An 18,148-nucleotide genomic window follows, 5' to 3' on the forward strand; every position below is an offset into this window, starting at 1 on the left:
CTTCTACGATCGATTTGATGTGAAAAAGATATTGAATGAATAAAATATTGGGACATAAATTTGACTGTAATTTTGGACACTTTGATTGTAATTTTGAACAGCTAATTCGCCTCAATAGGATGGTCATTTTTGTCCATGTCAAAAATCTAACTTACCAAGGCTTCTTCCTGTTTATGATAAGGAATCGTAGGCTATCTCAAGGAGCTCGGAAACTTTCCATATAAGTTTTTGAATAGAGTTGACTACCGTACTCTAGATATATGCAGATTCCCATATTATTTTTCCTGAGCTCCGTAGAGGCTTTTTGCATTTCATCTCGTTCGTAGAGATTATGCTTATTTTATAATTTTTAGACACATTTGTACAACCTAGTCATCACAAGAACTAAAAATTTACAAAATTTTGAGAGAAAAACCTGTTGTCCAAGACAAGCAACACAATCTCACTTGTGAACCTCTGACAAAATTATCTATTTTCAACAAGAAAAACACAATTCGCATATTTCACTTCAGGCCTAATAAACAAATCATTGTTAACATAAAATAACACAATATTCTAAAATTTTATAATTTTCAGAATTTTAAAAAATATCGAAGGAAGATTATCAGTATGATCAAAATCAACGAAATTCTAATGCAAATTAAATTCGAAATTGAACGAATTTAGTGTTAATAATATCTTCCAAAAAGAATAAACATTTAGCTTAAATACTAACATTAAATATTCGAAGAAAATTTTATAATTTTAAGAAATTTATTTCTAGTGTCCAACTTTACCCTAAAAGGTGTCCAAAATTACAAGCTGTACGAAATTACAAGCACTGCCCCGAACTATCTTTTCATATAACATTTTAAATTCATGAATCTTCATAATAACCACCGAAAGTACAGAATATTTTGCAGCAAACCTTTTGAAAAAATAAATAATACAACGAAATTAAGAAGAACATTCATAACATACATAAAACTATAAAAAACGTTTTTTGTTTACATTTTGTTTTGTATGCGTTTTTAGGAAATACATTTTCGAAATTTCAAATTTAATCGGCTTTTTATACAGCCAGCCAAACCATTCAATAAATATTTGAAGTTTTTAATTAAAATAGTTTATTCTTCGTCACAGAAAAGAACCCAAATGAGCTTGAATGAAACTGCACCTCTCATTCTTTCAAAGTTTAAGAACTTACATAGGTCTCGCAGACTAAAAAACAGTACATTTTCTTTACATTTTACTGCTCGAACTCAAAGAGGGACCAGTTATATAATCTGTTTTTTTTCGATTTGACACCGTCCTGGAGCTTAAACGATGAAAGATATTAAACTTCCGGTATTCGGTGACCTCCGATACTAAAAACATCATATTTAAACGTATTTTTCCCCACCTTCTACATCCCCTCCAAAATCATGTTTTTCGGTTTATTTCGAAAACGGCAAATTTAATTAAATTTGTATTTTTTGGAAAGCATTTGTGAAAGCATTTCACGATCTCAATAACATTTTGTGGTTCTGTTTTTCTGAAACCTCAAATTGTTCTATCTCTTTTTATCCAATGGCTATCATGTGCCCATCGCGTTCTCTATTCCAGTTTCCACTCTTTGCCACCAGATGTCGCTACGGTTGCCCAAAAATACCTTATTTAAGGACTTAATAAACACTTATTAAGGACTTATTTTTGCACTTGAACAAGGCTCTTTTTTAAGAGCATGGACAATGCTTTTAATTATAGCATTGCGCTAGTAACAGCTTACCTTGTGTTAACCGGGCGGTTAAATATCTGTAAAAAAGATATCTTTCGCGTATTTACAATTTTTTCTGCCAGTAATGATTTTAACTCATGCTATAATACGCAGTTCTTTACTAATTTTCGATTCTGAAATGCTTTTGAAAATTGTTGATCGATTTATTCGCTAGTAAACCAGTGAACACCAAAAAAGAATTCACGGAGAGTCTTTTTTCGTTAGTTCGAGAATTCCGCAAGGCTGAGATGCTTTGCCGTCCCTTTTTCAACATAATAAAAAAAATTATTCAATTTATTTTAAGCATAAAAAATACAACATTTCAACTATATTTTCTAAACTTTTAATTTAAAAGCTGTTGGGAGCGGATTTTCGTAGACATTTTTGAAAAAAAAACCACTTGACTTGCTGTAAGCGAGTATCCCTATTGTTCCAATTCCAATAACATAAAGATTTTATCCCATATCTTTTACAGAAATTAGAAAAATATGCTACACTTGAAATTGTCCGTTCGTTAAGCTATCCCTTCCTCACTTCGCATTTTCTACAAAAAAAAAAAAAAAAAAACAAGAAAAAAACTCGATATCTCTCCTTTTGAGAAATTGTTAAAAGTTTTGACGTTTTGCTTCTTTAAATCTCTAAATATTTTAAAAAGAATAGGATTTAGACACTCTTTATCTTATATGGAATTGATGAAATATTTATCGCAATAGCTCCGTGGCAAATAAAATCATTATTCGATTTTGTGAATTTCGACAGCTTTCACGATATCGTGATGTTAATACCACGAGACAAATATTTGTTTTGAAAATTCGTTTTGCTGTATTTATTATAAAGTTATTATGCTAATGCTCATCACGCTATCATGCAATTCAAAGCAGACTATTTTTATTAATTTTTTTTACGGTATAGATCTTTTAAATTTTTAATAATGCAAAAACTATGAAAATTAAGCGTAATTTATACGTTAGAAGAGAAATGAATTTGGGGATACTGAGCTCTGGGCCTTTTTCTGACCACAATATTATCATAATTGACTTGATCTAATTACATTAGAATTCATTAGAACTCCCTGTTTGGTTCGAAGATTTGTAGTACTGATTAATTTTTAAAAATTAGCTACGTTTTACCAATTATATCTTGTGCAAAATTGCATTTTCTCATATTGAATCAATTTTGTCGTCGACTTTTTAATAAAATTATAACTATTCATCTCATTTATTGAATTCCCATTTACATATCATTTATTCGCTCCCAGACATTTCGTCCTGCACTTGATGCAATATTGTTTATGCCTTGATTTATGCAATTTGCACAGTATTCATGGTTACAAATATACCAATTTTAATTAATTTCTTTATATAAGAAGAAATCAAATGTATCGATATTGAAAAATGTATAATTCTGAATTGACAGATACATTAATACCAAAAATTGCTTAATAACCAATATTTTAGGCAAATTGTGGAGTATTTTTTTTTCTGATTACGACATTCCCTAATTCAGTTTTACATTATCCGGGTTGAAATGAAATTAACATTGCAATTATTTATAATTAAATGGTAAATTCGTGAAAAATTCCAAAACTATTTTATTCCCATTTGGGAACTACGAAAGCTTTCTCTGTCTCAATTTGCTTAAGTAATTGATTTTTTTTTCTTTTGGAATACATATGAAATTGTTTGAATGTATTGCTCGAACTCTATGGAGAGTGCAATTGCTGTTGAGATTTTACAATGTAAGACAAAATCAAGCGGTTGGTGGATTCATTTTCTTTCACCTCTTTCCCACCAAAATTGTGTTTCTGAGCGGTAACGCTCAAAATCCAGAAAGTCAAACTCGAAAGCCAAAATAAAAAAAAACCAAGATTCTGAAAGTTAAAATTTCGAAACTAAAATATCGAAAGGACTGAAATTCGGAATGATCGAAATCTTTGGAATGAATGCTCAAAATCCTTGGTTGAATGGAAGAAATTATACGGAAGATATTGTGTAGAATAATTTCCTAAAACACAGAAAAAATCCCTTTGCCTCCAGAAAGCCCGGGTGAAATTGTGAGTGTAGCTATTTTAAGAATTTTAAGAATTTTGGGGTTTTAGCATTCAGAATTTTGGTTTTCAGGATTATGACTTTTGAGATTATGACTTTCGGAATTTTTGCGATCGGGATTTTGATATTCTAGACTAGATTTTGGCTTTCGAATTTCTCTTTCTGGATTTTGCCGTTCGAGATTTTGACTTTAATGATCTTGGTTTTCATGATTTTTGCGTTCGAGATTTTAACTTTTCGGGTGGTTTTCGAGATTTTGTCTTTTGAATTGGTGTTCGGGATTTTGGCTTTCTAAATTTTGTCGTTCGGGATTTTGACTTTTGATATTTTGGCTTTCTGGATTTTAGCTTTCGGAATTTTGATTTTCATGATTTTTGCGTTCGAGATTTTGGCTTTTCGGGTGGTTTTCGGGATTTTGTCTTCTGAACTGGTGTTCGGGATTTTGGCTTTCTAAATTTTGTCGTTCGGGATTTTGACTTTCGAGATTTTGGCTTTCTGGACTTTAGCTTTCGAGATTTTGGTTTTCATGATTTTGGCGTTCGGGACTTTGGCTTTTCGGATGGTTTTCGAGATTTTGTCTTTTGAATTGGCGTTCGGGACTTTGGCTTTCTAAATTTTGTCCAGGATTTTGACTTTCGAGATTTTGGCTTTCTGGACTTTAGCTTTCGGGATTTTGGTTTTCATAATTTTGGCGTCCGGGATTTTGGCTTTGTAGACTTAGAACTTTCTCTCTTTGGTTTTTGGGATTTTGTCTTGAGATTTTGGCGTTCGGGATTTTGACTTTCTAGACTACGGGTTTCGGATTTGACTTTCTGGTTATTGCCTTTCGGAATTTATACCTTCGTGATTTTGGGATACCTTGAATATGTGTCGTATGATTTTTCGTTTTATAGGGTAAGTTTTAGCAAATAGTAACCGTCTTATCGATCATTTCCTTTAAAATAAACTCCTCATTCCTTAAAAATAAACTCTTAAAATCATTTTAAAATAAGCTGGATTGAACTGGTTCCTATCGGTTGCAATTGAGTTTCGTTTGCGGGAACATTCCGCAAAGTTGGGATGCTTTTTGTCACCTCATTATTTTCCATATAATTCTAGATTAATATAATTTTAGTTTATGTTTCAAATTTGTTATGCATAAAAAGTTTTTTGCAGAATTTGAAAAAATGCATATCTTTTCATGATAATTTGTGCATTTCGAAAATTTTTGGTTCTATGGTTTTTGTTTTTTTTTTATGGTTTTTGCTTAATTAATCAAGAGGTTAAAAGGTTTTAAATTTCTTTTTATGAAACTGTGTGAAAATAAACGAAGTATTGAGGATAATATGAGAAAGTGCAATGAGGAATATTTTTCTTCATTTATTTCAATTAAATTTTAGTATGAATATTGAAGAGGATGTGCATAGCTGGGGTAGAGGGTATTATTTTGAGAAAGGATTATAGAGGTTGGATTAGAGATGGAGATTTGGGATGCGGGAAAATTGAAGAACATTGTTGCACTATGTGTCATTCAATTTTAATTTATGTGCTAGAGATGCAAATTAATCTATGAGCAATTTTCTTCTCCACTCTAATATTTTTTTCTAATACTGCGATTTTTTCTTTCTTCTCTTTTTCTCTTCCATTCTTCTACATTAACTTTTCATCCATCGCATTGTGATGTTAGCTATACGATCGTATCAGTTGCAACGTAATGTCACCATCACGTGCTCCACCGGGAGATGGAGTGGCTCGGTGTCGAGATGCTGTCGAAGCGATTTCCCTTGCACATGGACACAAATTTTCCCGTGAAAAGGCGGAATTGCTGCAGTTGCTTTCACTTCCACATATTCAGGTGAGTGCCATTTTTTTTGCTCTCTCTTTCCCTTGAACCCTCAACAGTTTTTTTTGTCATCTGCAATTCCTTCAACGGACTTTTTTTTGACATTCTGCCATCGCTAGAATATTCCACGGTTTTTTTTATGATGCCAGATTGCAATTTTTCATATTTATCCATGATGGGATGGCTGTAGGTTATACGTAAGCTCCTCTTTTTCACCTAGGTTATATGTCCTCCTTCCAAGTGCTCAGTATAATGTATAAGTGCAGAGTATCCATAATCTCTCACAGTATAATTAAATTTAATATTAAAATGGCATTTCACGGTATGATTGTGAAATGACTGTTGTTACAAAATGCGGTGATAGAATGTTATTTTATCCAAGTAAAATCCTCCATTCTGTGTATATATGGTATAACTGTGTGCGGTGGCAGAGAAATGTAAATTAAGTGCGATTTCTCCCTTCTATATAAATACACACAGTGACTATTTTCATGTGAATTGGGGAAGATGAAAATATATTTATGTAAACGCAGCACAGTTATATATTTGTAACTACTTCCCTTTAATCCCATTTTAATTTATTGGATGTGGTCCATACTCGCAATTTTCCACTTTCGAGCGTGGCACAGTTTAACTTTTATACAATTTACTGTTCACTGCCTTTTAATGCTTTGCTGGGATTGCATTTAGAGGTGGTGACTTTATGTATGTATGTTTGAGGTCACTGATTTCACCAGTAAAATTTAGTTCTTGGTGACACTGCATTGGGTTTGCAGAGTGGGGCAAAGTTATATATGTAAGGAAGGTATCTATACAGTAAAAGTGAAGAAAATTTACAAACTTAAAAGGGTGACTCATATTGAGAAACCCTTGTCAATTGCCCGAGAAATGTTTCTTGAAACTTAAGCAACACTAAAAATGTTACACGGATCCTGCGAAACTTCGAAAATATAGTTTTTCGAAATCTGTGAAACCCAAAAAAACTTTCTTTAATACCGAAAAATACAGAAAAGGTTTCGCAAAATCATAGAAACCAAAAAAAATGTTTCGCGTAACTTGAATTATCGAAAAATTGCAAAATTTGAGGAACTCAAAAAAAAAAAAAAATATTCCACGGAATGCGAGAACCCCCAAAGGTTCGCGAAACCTGAGAAATCTCTAAAAGAATTCACAAAATCCGGGAAACCAAAATAAAATGTTATGTGAAATCCGGACAATAAAAATAAAATGAGGAAAATCGAGAAAACTAAAAACAAAAATAATATTTCCGAAACTTGAGAAACACAAAAGCAATATTTCGTGAAACCTGACAATCTAAAAAAAAAAGACTTCGCAAAACTTAGGACATTAAAAAAAACTGTGAAATCCAAAAAAAACCTAAAATAGTACATCGAAAACCTGAAAAATCATAAAAATGTTTCGTGTAAAACTAGAGAAACCAGAAAACTCTATTAACCCATTCAATGTACCAGAAATACTTGAGATAGAATGTTCAGATTTTTTGATTAGTTTCCTACGGATTAATAGATGAAATTTCTGAAAAGAAAAAAAATTATCGAGCCCCTGTCAAACACACGTCTTAACGGTAACCGGATTTAATTTTTGTGCAATTATTTATTACAAACTCTATTGATTTAGATAATGTAACTGTCCAAGAAAACAAATTGGTAACTAGAATTCAAATCAGGAACGAGGAAAGAGACCAATTTTAACAAATTCGACGGGATATCGTATTTTCAGTGTGCCTTTTCTAGCAAAAATTTTGCATGATCTTCCGCGAAGCAAGAAAACAATAACAAAATGTATTTTCATCTCTGTCGGACTATTTTTCCCAAGTAATTGAAGAACTAAAGTTACTAAAAATCCATTCCCGATAGCAATTCGGATAAAAATTGCCCAGGAATAAATCATCAAAAATCACTCAATTTGCGTATGATGTATAATACCATGGTATGGAATGGGTTAATCAAATTTAGGATGAGTTAACTATTGCAGACGCCTAATTCTAAATAATGTTTAGGAGAATTTTAAGAAAAAAAAAACAACAGATATTTTATTTTGAAACCTTCTCTTTCCAAAAGTGCAAATTTCGAAATATCTGCAATTTCCAAAGCGGAGTTCCCGTTTTGAATAATATTTCTGATTTCTGAGACTTCTAGACTTGGACCCGTGTCCGTATGGCATACAACTCATTAGGGCTGGCCATCCTATCTTCGCAATATTTTAATTCACGGAAACTAACAGAATAGCAGTAGACTATTTTCCTTCTTCTTTAAAAAATTGTTAAAGTTTAGTAAGGAAGATTTAAATCTAGGATGAGCTTATGACAACTAAGATTCTTTAAAGCCAGCCTCAGACTGAAATTCAGGAAGCTTGGAACTTAGATTGCGTGCAAATTCGACTATGAGTGGAATTTTTAAGGGTGAAGAATCGTGATGAAAATTAATTTTTTTCAAAATTATAGAAAAAGCAATATCGAAGTCTAGTTGAGATTTTCTTATCATTTATTGCTCTCGTATATCTCGTATAACGCTAAGACGGCGGTGGCCGCATAAACGCAAAACATAATTACTTGAAAAGGACTCGAGTGTAAGCACAATAAAAAAAAATAAATATAAAAGGAGATATACGATTCATCAGAGTTTAGTCGAAAACATGTCAGAGTTTCGTCAAAATCTATTGAATAATTTTTGAGATTTTTACCTGGAATTTTCCAATATCGAGTTTAACAAATAATGTTAAAATTTGAATTAGTTTTGTGCCACAGAGGCTGCGTTCTTGAAAAAAACAAAATTTAGGGGTAAGTCCAAAATGGAGAAATGAGGATAGATGGATCTGACATCAACAAATCACCCAACTTTCGTTATATAACCGTTTGTCCATATCTATTTCCGTTCTGTCTGCAAGAACTTTGCAACATAAAGAGAATTGGATGAGAAAAACAAGCGGAAAAAACTCTCTAGAGAATATCGACTTATGAGGGAGGAGGGGGTTATAAAAGACCGGAAGTCGATATTACTTACCGTTTGAACTCCTTTTTATCTGAGTATCAAGGTTTAGAACAAATAAAAAGGAATATCCGATAATCATAAATTTATTGCTGGCACTTTACCGATTCATTACCCATCAGGACTGGTATAGACGGGTTGCAAATTTCAAGACTTTTAAAAAATTAAATTTTGACCTAAGCAGATGAGTGATAAGTCCTCTAGAGACTGGTTCGATTTTGACTTTAAAAAAATTAAAATAGCTATTTTCCGGTCATAAGAATGTTAATGAGAATAATATTCCATATAATCGAAATATCGAACTATTGTATATATCCGAAAATGTTAGACAACCGTAAAATCGTTTTTGTAAATAAATAAAATAGAGATATACGAATTTTTGAAGTTTGGACTCTTTTCAAATACACTAACAAAATGGTTAGTTTTATTGTACATTAATTCCAAGACACCATACAAGGTTAAATTTGGAATTTCGGCCAGAATTGAATGTTCGACAAAATCTGCACTGAAAATCAGACTCCTCTCTGACTTTATAAAAAAGTCAATTCAATTTTTTTATTATCCATCAAAAAGTTGTTAGGTATGATTTTCTGATTACTTGAAAAGTCTTATAAGTTTTTCTTTTTATTATTCAGTTGATAATGACTTCAAACCAACTATTAAAAAATTTCTTTAGGTTTCCTCATGATGCAAAGAAATTAAAGAATTAAATATATTATTAAGCCTTAAAATATGCTAAAATACTTTTGAAGTTGAACTTATTCTTAAGTGTCAGACTTTGTTAAATTTACCCTAAAGCTTTTCAAATCAAAATTGTAAAATGCAATTTGCCGAAAAATAGGATTTCTCTATAAAAATTTATCAACTTTTTTCCGAATTCTCTGGCCTGCAAAAGAGATCAGTACGAATGAATAAAAGATCCCAGAAGCCTTCAGTATTCTAATACAGTTACATTATTTTAAATTTGATGCAAAAATAGTGAAAACTGTTGTAAAATTATATTGTGGAAAGGGTCTGCATGCCCTATAACAAAATTGTTGACCCTTATAAATGATTTTTAGGAAAGAAATACTAGACTTAACCCATTCAGTCAATGTAATCTAGAAATACTTCACATTTTGGTTGGTAAGTATTTGTACGTTTTTCACAAAATATGTTCATAACGTTCGTAACTTGAGAACTTGACGAATTTTTATTTGTCTGACAAAACTTTATGAACAAATGACAAAATTTTACGAATATTTTTCTGTGTCTTTACGAACATTTACGAGCAAATGTTTGTAAGAGTGCAAAAAATGCTCATTAAGGGAGCATCTAAACGGGGGGATTTGAATTCGAAAGCGCCATTTTGAAACAAAAATCCCCCACTGAGCTTTAGACTGCTGCATTTTTGCCTCTCTTTTGGTGCTTAAAATCTCCCTCTTGAAAAGCTCCATTTGTTAATGTTGGAATATTTTGACATTTCAAGTGGATTTAAATCCTTTTTTTTGTTTTTCAAGAGATGTTTCGCTCGTGAACTATTTTGAAAGTTATCAAGAGTCGAAAAGCTGGTGAAATAGGGACACGGTATTGATCACTCTTCTGAATGTATCGTTTAAACTTCATTAGAATATGGTCGAATTGTTAAATAGACATCCTTGTGTAGTTATGGAATATATTAGCTGAAAAGTGATATTCAACTAATTTCTAGGTACTTAGAGACCCTTACGTATATAAATAAAGTTGATTTATAGAAAAATAAAAACTTACAATATTTTCTTAAAATCCTGCGGTAGGACGGTTTTGATATATAGAGGATGGGTGCCCCATCTCCTCTTCCTTATAAAATATTCGTCACCAGGCATAAAGGGACAGATAATCCTAACCGGCTTATGTAGGTGAGATTCTTAACGTGAGCTAACTCGGAGTGCATGCAAATTCGATTTAGAGCTGAAGTTGGGAGACGCCATTCAGTTATCTTGAATAAAATTCGTGAAATTATACAAATTTTGTATTTAAACCAAAATATCAAGGATTTGGATGAACTGACAGAAAAGTGATATATGGGTGAAATGTAGACCAGACCCGTCAAATCATTGCTCTACCTGCCGATTTTACTCGGAGGTTTTTTTGAATTTTAACGGTATATTCTAGTACATTCAGAGAAAATCTGCAGATTCTCGGCAGAATTTCTCCCTAGAAAATCTGCATAACCTCCATTACTTCACAAAAATATTGTTGATTTATGAAGAAACTGTAGAAGTTATAAAGAAAATTGTATGCTCTGCTTAACAAGCATTACCGAGTACACATTTTAGATAAGTAAAAAAACTGCGAGCAAAAATACTAATTTCTTAAAAATCACCAATCGAATGATACAAAAACACGAAATTTTGGTCGACACTCTGTTTAAAGTTTTCACTTCACTTTTCTCTACTTGTAACACGGCGTCGCAGAATTCTTTATTTTATATAAACACCGTGATATCACTAAGAATAACTCTATAGAATTTTGCAAACTTCAGTGAAAAATTTTTCCATCTCTTCTGACACATCTTGTCTGGAAAGTCTGGAATGTAGAAAAAATCTACAGAATATCTACAGAAATTCATCAGAGATTCGTCATAAATCTGCCGAAATATTCTGACGAATTTTGTCCCAAGCCCAAATAAAATTCGTAAGAATATCTACAGAATTTATCTGCAGATATTCTGTAGAGGTGTAGATTTTCTCTACAGAAATCTTAAAGATATCTGCAGATATTATTTGACGGGGAATGTTCTCTATAATTTTCCCATAGAACATGATCTCATCGATTACTCAGAAGCCAAGATAATCGAGGTTTTTTGTTTCTTAACTCAATTTTTCATCCAGAGTGCCCCAAGTAATCATTTGTTGAACTTCAACTATATCAAAGAATTGTTGTATTTTGTGGGACTTTCCATTTAAAACCCTATTTTAAGTGTCTTGGTGGAGTAGAGGCAGTCAAATTGGCATCTGAGTGATTTCAAAGCGTTATTATGGGAAAAATCAATTTTTTCACACTTAAACGGCAAAATCGGAGTGATAGCGTGGTCTGAGTGGAAAATGATGTATGAACGAAATGTAGAGACAAATGTGCTCTACAATTATGTTGAAGTAATCATCAAAATCGGTTCAGCGACAGTCGAGATAATTGAGGTTATGTGATATTGAAATTGGTTTTTCGACTGTGGCGCCCCTGGTGTTGGTCCCACGAAGTTAAAATATTCTAGAAAGTTGTAGCATTTGGTGAGATCTTTCGTTTAAGCCCTCATTCATCAAAATCGGTCACATAGAACCGGAGATATGATTTTTTGAATTTTGTGAACTTTGACCCCTCATATCTCCGGTTCTATTGAAACCACAGCGCACATACGCACCATTTTGGAAACGTCCTAGACTGGACTACAACATACTAAAATTTCATTAACTTGCACAATGCCGTTTTTGAGAAAAATGTCTTTGAATTTCGATGAATTTTGACGCTATCACAGCGCCACCTGTGGTGACTTTTTGAACTTCCATCTGAAAGTGCTCATCGAGACGAAACCAAAAAGGTAAAATTTATGTCGCTATGTTAATTAGAACCGGAGATAGAGGCCGGTCAATGTGCGAAATTTGACCCCTTATAGCTCGGGTCAGGGGTTATGGATCGACTTAAGGTTTTTTTTGTTTGATAGGTATAATCAACGGCTACAACATACTAAAATTTCAGCCCGATTGCATAAGGAATTTTTGAGTTATTTAACTTTAAAAATTTAAAAATTTTCTTTTTAATAATAGCGCCCCTAGCGGTGGTTTTATGAACTTGCGATGTTAGAAGGGGGAGTGGCATTTCACGAGAGCTTTCCAAAAAGCCCTCATTTTTTAAATTCTGACAATTAGAACCGGAGTTATGGCCATTTTAAGAAATTTTTTTTGGACCCTTATAGCTCGGGTCAGGGGGGTCGGGGGACCTTAAGTTTGGTACTGATGGAAAGCTCTAAGGCCCAGCTATAACATACTAAAATTTGAGCCCGCTCGATGCCATAGGGGCGGAGCTATTGAGAAAACAAAAAAAGGGGGGTCTTCAAAATGACGGAAGGAGGGGTGGGGGGTGGGGGGTCAATGCACCATGTTGCAATTTTCATACGATATTTAACCTTAGCAGAAAACCGCAAGTCGATATCTTTTTTAGTTTAGGAGCTATTAAGCTCCAAAGAGCGGCCGGACGGCCGGCCGGCCGGCCGGCCGGCCGGGAACGTTACTTAGCCCCCCATATATTCGTGATCAGGAAGTGGCGAAACACATTTTGGCCAAGTTTGAGCGCGATCGGACGACATGAAATTTTGTTAGGATTATAGTAGGTGAGATTGTTAAGAATCTCACCTAATATTAAATTTACCACTCCTTAACAAATTTTTTTATTGTAAAACACTGTGTGATTGACGTTCGAAACGTTTCGAAATAAAATAGAAAATCTTCCAAGACTATCTATTTTAGTTAGAGCACACTTGGAGAATTTATAACAGAGGGTGGAGAAAATTTATCTCAGGAATGAACCACTAGGAGAGATTTCCCGAGACTCACCGGTGCATAGTACAGAGGGGTGCATTTCGAAATCCCCCCATATAGAAGACGCCTTAGTGATCATCTTGCAATGTTTGTGAAAAATGGGCAATTTCCATTGAAAAATTAGGTGTGATTCCTTCTAATCACACCTATTTCTCAAGAAATTTGTTAGAAAAATTTTAACTCCATATGAAAAAAAGGGTGCTTTTATGGAAAAAAGTTCTATTTGGTTGAACTTTTTCTTATAAAAGCTTAAAAATAAGAATTGTAAATAGTTTTCCAGTCTGTTCCTATGGAGAACAGCTCCATCCATTGAGTTTTTTTCTGATACTTGCATGCCAATGACAGGTGACCGAATTTCCATTAAAAAAAATTCATTTCATGGTGAAGGTGTTTTTAGATGAAGTTCAAGTAAATTTTGGTTATTTGATAGTGAAAATACTGCGTGCAGTGAGAATATATCCATATATTGGGGATACGGTATGCCCAGAACTTTGATTTACGGGAAATTCGGGCAAAGTGTTACAAGTGCGTCGGAAAACAGTAGGGGAGACTGGGGCAAAAAGTCACAAAACGGATATATATATTTTTTACAAACTACTCGAACGCTCCAGAAATTTTTAATTAGCGCAGTTTTAAAGGAAAGTTACCGCTATACAACTTTGTGAAATGATTTTCCTATATTTTGTAAGGAAATACATTTGTCGAGCCGTTTTCTAAAACGTGATTTTGTGACCATTCTCAAAAATGCTGGGGCAAATAGTATCAGGCATGGGATATTATCATATTTTGATTCACTTTGTTACGGGATTTCGTAAATTAAAAAAATCCTAGATAACATATTTTCATAGGAAATTTATTCCTGTACACCTTTCTAAAACACCGTTTTCTCTATCTGAACGATAAAAACGCTTTTCAAGCTATTTTAGAAAAAAAAAGAAAACACAAGAGACTGCAAATCGTTTGACCAATGCAAACAACAAGCGGCCACACATGGCATTGATGTTTTTTGTGCCGTGAGATATCATAAATTGTTTCGGTTTTTCTTACTTTTTGCTCCATACCTTTTGTTACTCTTTACCCCAAGTGATCGTTTTTAATAAAAAGATTTCTTGAGAGAAGAATCTTTGTAAGATTCTGAAATAGATAGCGGCTTCGTATTCGAAGAATCCAAGTCATTTAGGAAATAATCATCAGTGCATTAATTTTGAATAATAAGTAGGTAATAATTAATAGGGGAAACTGGGGTACCACCAAACACTGCGATTTTTTAATCGGTTATTCGACTTCAGAGGATAAGACCTATAGGAATTTATGGGCACTATAGGGATGCTTGTCCACTGAAGGAATGATCGAGATAGTCCAAGTAGTTTACAAATAAAAATTAGTGTTTGGTGGTACCCCGTGTTTGGTTGTGCCCCAGTTACCCATATATTCTTCAAGGAAAATATTTCAAAAATAGGTCTAAAAATTTTGATAATTTTTGTTTTCTAAATTCCTTGTTCGAATTCTAAGAAACATACAACATCGAAAAAGGTCTATGGATGCTATCTATGGAAAAAAATTTAAGCCGCTGTCTTATTTATCTTGGAAGATATTGAATTTTGAAATTTTCGATTTGTGACTTTTTGCCCCAGTCTCTCCTAACGTTGCTGTTTTAAAGTGGTAATGGTATAAATTACCCCTCATAATCTCTTTCCCTGCTTCAATTTGGGTACCAAACGATTAAAGATATCCTTTAATAACACTGTGCAACAGCCAAAAATGGGATGGAAAATAATGAGTAGTTTCTTGTTCCTTGGTATGTCCTGAACATTTCTCCCGAAGAAACTTGTGGTCCATCACGTCAAGTTTCTGAGATATCCTAAGAAAAAGATCTTTAAGAAATTTTTCGAAATATTTGAAAAAAAGTTGTTTATAATCAATAACGGTACATCCTAGGATGTTGGTATCAAAGGATAACTCAAGGATGAGTAGAGGAGGATTCAAGGACATTTTTCCTGCAACATCGCATATCCCTATCCCTTCATTTTTTTTAGATTTCCTTCATAAACTCCTAAATATCCTCCAAAATCCATGAAAAGGATTTGTGGGACGACTTGAATCCTTTACAAAAATAGTCTCCTGAATATCATAGGGTCGTAAAATATACCGTTATCCAGAAATTACGTATTTGAATGACTTATGAACCACAGAATTTTCTCTTAAAAATTCATTATTTTATTTCATATCTTCTACAAATAAATTCTAATGTCTCATAAGTTTAATTTTCTTTGTAATCCACCATCCATCACATTTATGACAAAAGAGAATCAAGATTCTTGCTTTTGTACCATTTTTCGTAAGGTGAAGCGAATTGATGGTATTTTTCTCCGTGCTCATCTGATTCTGTTGATTTTTGTCTTAAAAAACATCAAAGTGAAAATACAGGAAGTGGATTTTCAGTGATATATTCACATCCATTTTTTTAAATGCTGAAATCATTTTTTACATAAGATTTTCGTCCTAAGAATAAGATTTTCGTCATAAGAATTTTTGTCCTGGTTCCTCCTAAACAATTGTAAATTACATTTTTGACCGATTCTCACGCATTTTTTTCATCTGGCAGCAAAGAATTTGTGAAAGTTGAATCCTTTTCCAACTTTCGGATGTCAGGACCCGTGAAAACACTTTCTTCCATTTTTGCGATGCCGAGTTTTGGAAAAATTTCCCTCAAACGTTTGAAAGCCGCTTGCTCGTGATTTAGGGATTTTATAAAATTCTTTACAATTTCCAATTTTATGTGTAATGGTGGTAACAGAATTTTGTCCTTTTTGTGAGACCTTTAATGTGCGCCCTTACTTATTCGGTCAAAAAGCACAGAAGATATGATGTTTTGAATTTCATGAACTTTGACCCCTCATATCTCCGGTTCTATTGAAATCACAGCGAACCCACGCCACTTTTTGGAAACGTCATAGACTAAAATTTTATTAACTTGCACAAAGGAATTTTTGAGAAAAATGAGTTTGAATTTCGATGAATTTAGACGGTATCGTAGCGCCACCTGTGGTGATTTTTTGAACTTTCATCTGAAAGTGCTCATCGAGACGAAACTAGAACACCAAAATTTAGGTCAAAATGTTAATTAGAACCGGAGATATAAGCCGTTCAATATTCGAACTTTGACCCCTTATAGCTCGGGTTGGGGGTTATCGATCGACTTAAGTATTTTTTTGTTTGATAGGCATAATCTGCGGCTACAACATACTAAAATTTCGGCCCGATGCACAAACTAATTTTTGAGTTATTTGATTAAGAAAATTGAAAAACCTTCATTTTGATAATAGCGCCACTAGCGGTAGTTTTATGAACTTGCAATGTTAGAAAGAGAAGTGGCATTTCACGAGAGCTTTCCAAAACGCACTCACTTTTTAAATTCTGACAATTAGAACCGGAGTTATGGCCATTTGAAGAATTTTTTTTTGGACCCTTATAGCTCGGGTCACGGGGGTCGGCGGACCTTATGTTTAGTATTGATCGAAAGATCTAAGGCCCAGCTAAAACATATTAAAATTTGAGCCCGATCGATGCCATATCGAGGTCTTATTGGCTTATACTGAATGTTGTTAAGATATGAAATAAAATAATGAACTTTTGAGAGAAAATTCTGTGGTTCATAAGTCATTCAAATACGTAATTTCTGGATAACGGTATATTTTACGACCCTATGATATTCAGGAGACTATTTTTGTAAAGGATTCAAGTCGTCCCACAAATCCTTTTCATGGATTTGGAGGATATTTAGGAGTTTATGAAGGAAATCTAAAAAAAAATGAAGGGATAGGGATATGCGATGTTGCAGGAAAAATGTCCTTGAATCCTCCTCTACTCATCCTTGAGTTATCCTTTGATACCAACATCCTAGGATGTACCGTTATTGATTATAAACAACTTTTTTTCAAATATTTCGAAAAATTTCTTAAAGATCTTTTTCTTAGGATATCTCAGAAACTTGACGTGATGGACCACAAGTTTCTTCGGGAGAAATGTTCAGGACATACCAAGGAACAAGAAACTACTCATTATTTTCCATCCCAAGAAAAAAAGTTTCATTTTGTTGCACAGTGTAATGATTTCATGAAGCTTTCGGTTGTTTTTTATCCATTTTTACCCAGAAGATAAATCAAAACAAACAAATGTCAACGTATAATGTTCGTATTCAAAACTGGGCTTTTTTACGAGCTTTCGTGTGAATTCACTGAGAAAAAAAAGAGGGTGCGATTAACCCGATTTTGTCGAAGGTTTAATAAAAAAAAGTTCAAACAAGTTTCTCGCTTGGATCAGCAACTGTGCTAACTGCATTGCTTTGTATCTGTATTTTTTTTATAAAACGACGCATCGCTGAATATTTTGTTTGCAACAAATGCAGAAACAAAGGAAATGCGGTTAGCGCTTTTGTTGATCCAAGCGACAAATATTGACAATCATGGAGTATTTTGTGGGATTTTTATTCGCTTTATTGCAGATAATTTAGATGATTGTGGAAATTTATGCCTCTACAACTCTATCGAAAATTATTTATCGCTATATTGACTTAAAATGTGCTTCATTTTTGAATGCTGTTCTGGTCAGTGAGAGCTTTTTTGCAGATTGGAAAAAAGGTAGAAAAGGAGAACTGGAGTCTGATGACCTTTAGTTTTTTGTGAGAAAATTATCTCAAAATTTAGCATTTTTGTTATTTAGAATGATTTTATTAAGAAACCAATATTACATGGCATTTAACATACACTGAGAAAAAAAGAGGGTGCGATTAACATTTTTTCCTCAGAAATTTAACACTTTTTAGGTGTAAAAATATATCAACATTTTTTAATGTTAAATTTACACCTTTTTAAGGGTAAAATTAACATGAAAGAATTGTAACTTTAACCCATAATACACCTAAAAAGGGTAATATTTACACCGATTTTGGATCAATACTGCAGGGTAAAATTAACATTTCC

The 18,148-nt window shown here is 33.2% G+C and overlaps 2 protein-coding genes across 23 annotated transcripts in view; one reads left to right on the forward strand and one right to left on the reverse strand.

Moving 5' to 3' along the window:
• LOC129805928 (protein lin-52 homolog) overlaps positions 1-7,230 on the reverse strand; it is a 149,626-nt gene extending 142,396 nt beyond the window's left edge. For all 3 annotated transcript variants that reach the window (XM_055854209.1, XM_055854197.1, XM_055854187.1), the window contains exon 1: positions 7,221-7,230. The gene's annotated coding sequence lies outside the window, so the exon portion shown is untranslated. The remainder of the gene's footprint in view (positions 1-7,220) is intronic.
• The window catches only part of LOC129805730 (peripheral plasma membrane protein CASK), a 518,962-nt gene that overhangs the window by 106,923 nt on the left and 393,891 nt on the right, over positions 1-18,148 (forward strand). For all 20 annotated transcript variants that reach the window (XM_055854005.1, XM_055853901.1, XM_055853971.1 and 17 more), the window contains one exon: positions 5,450-5,617. In XM_055854005.1, coding sequence (XP_055709980.1) covers positions 5,450-5,617 — 168 coding nt within the window. The remainder of the gene's footprint in view (positions 1-5,449; positions 5,618-18,148) is intronic.

The sequence above is a fragment of the Phlebotomus papatasi genome, chromosome 1, assembly GCF_024763615.1.
Source record: "Phlebotomus papatasi isolate M1 chromosome 1, Ppap_2.1, whole genome shotgun sequence".
Lineage (NCBI taxonomy): Eukaryota > Metazoa > Arthropoda > Insecta > Diptera > Psychodidae > Phlebotomus > Phlebotomus papatasi.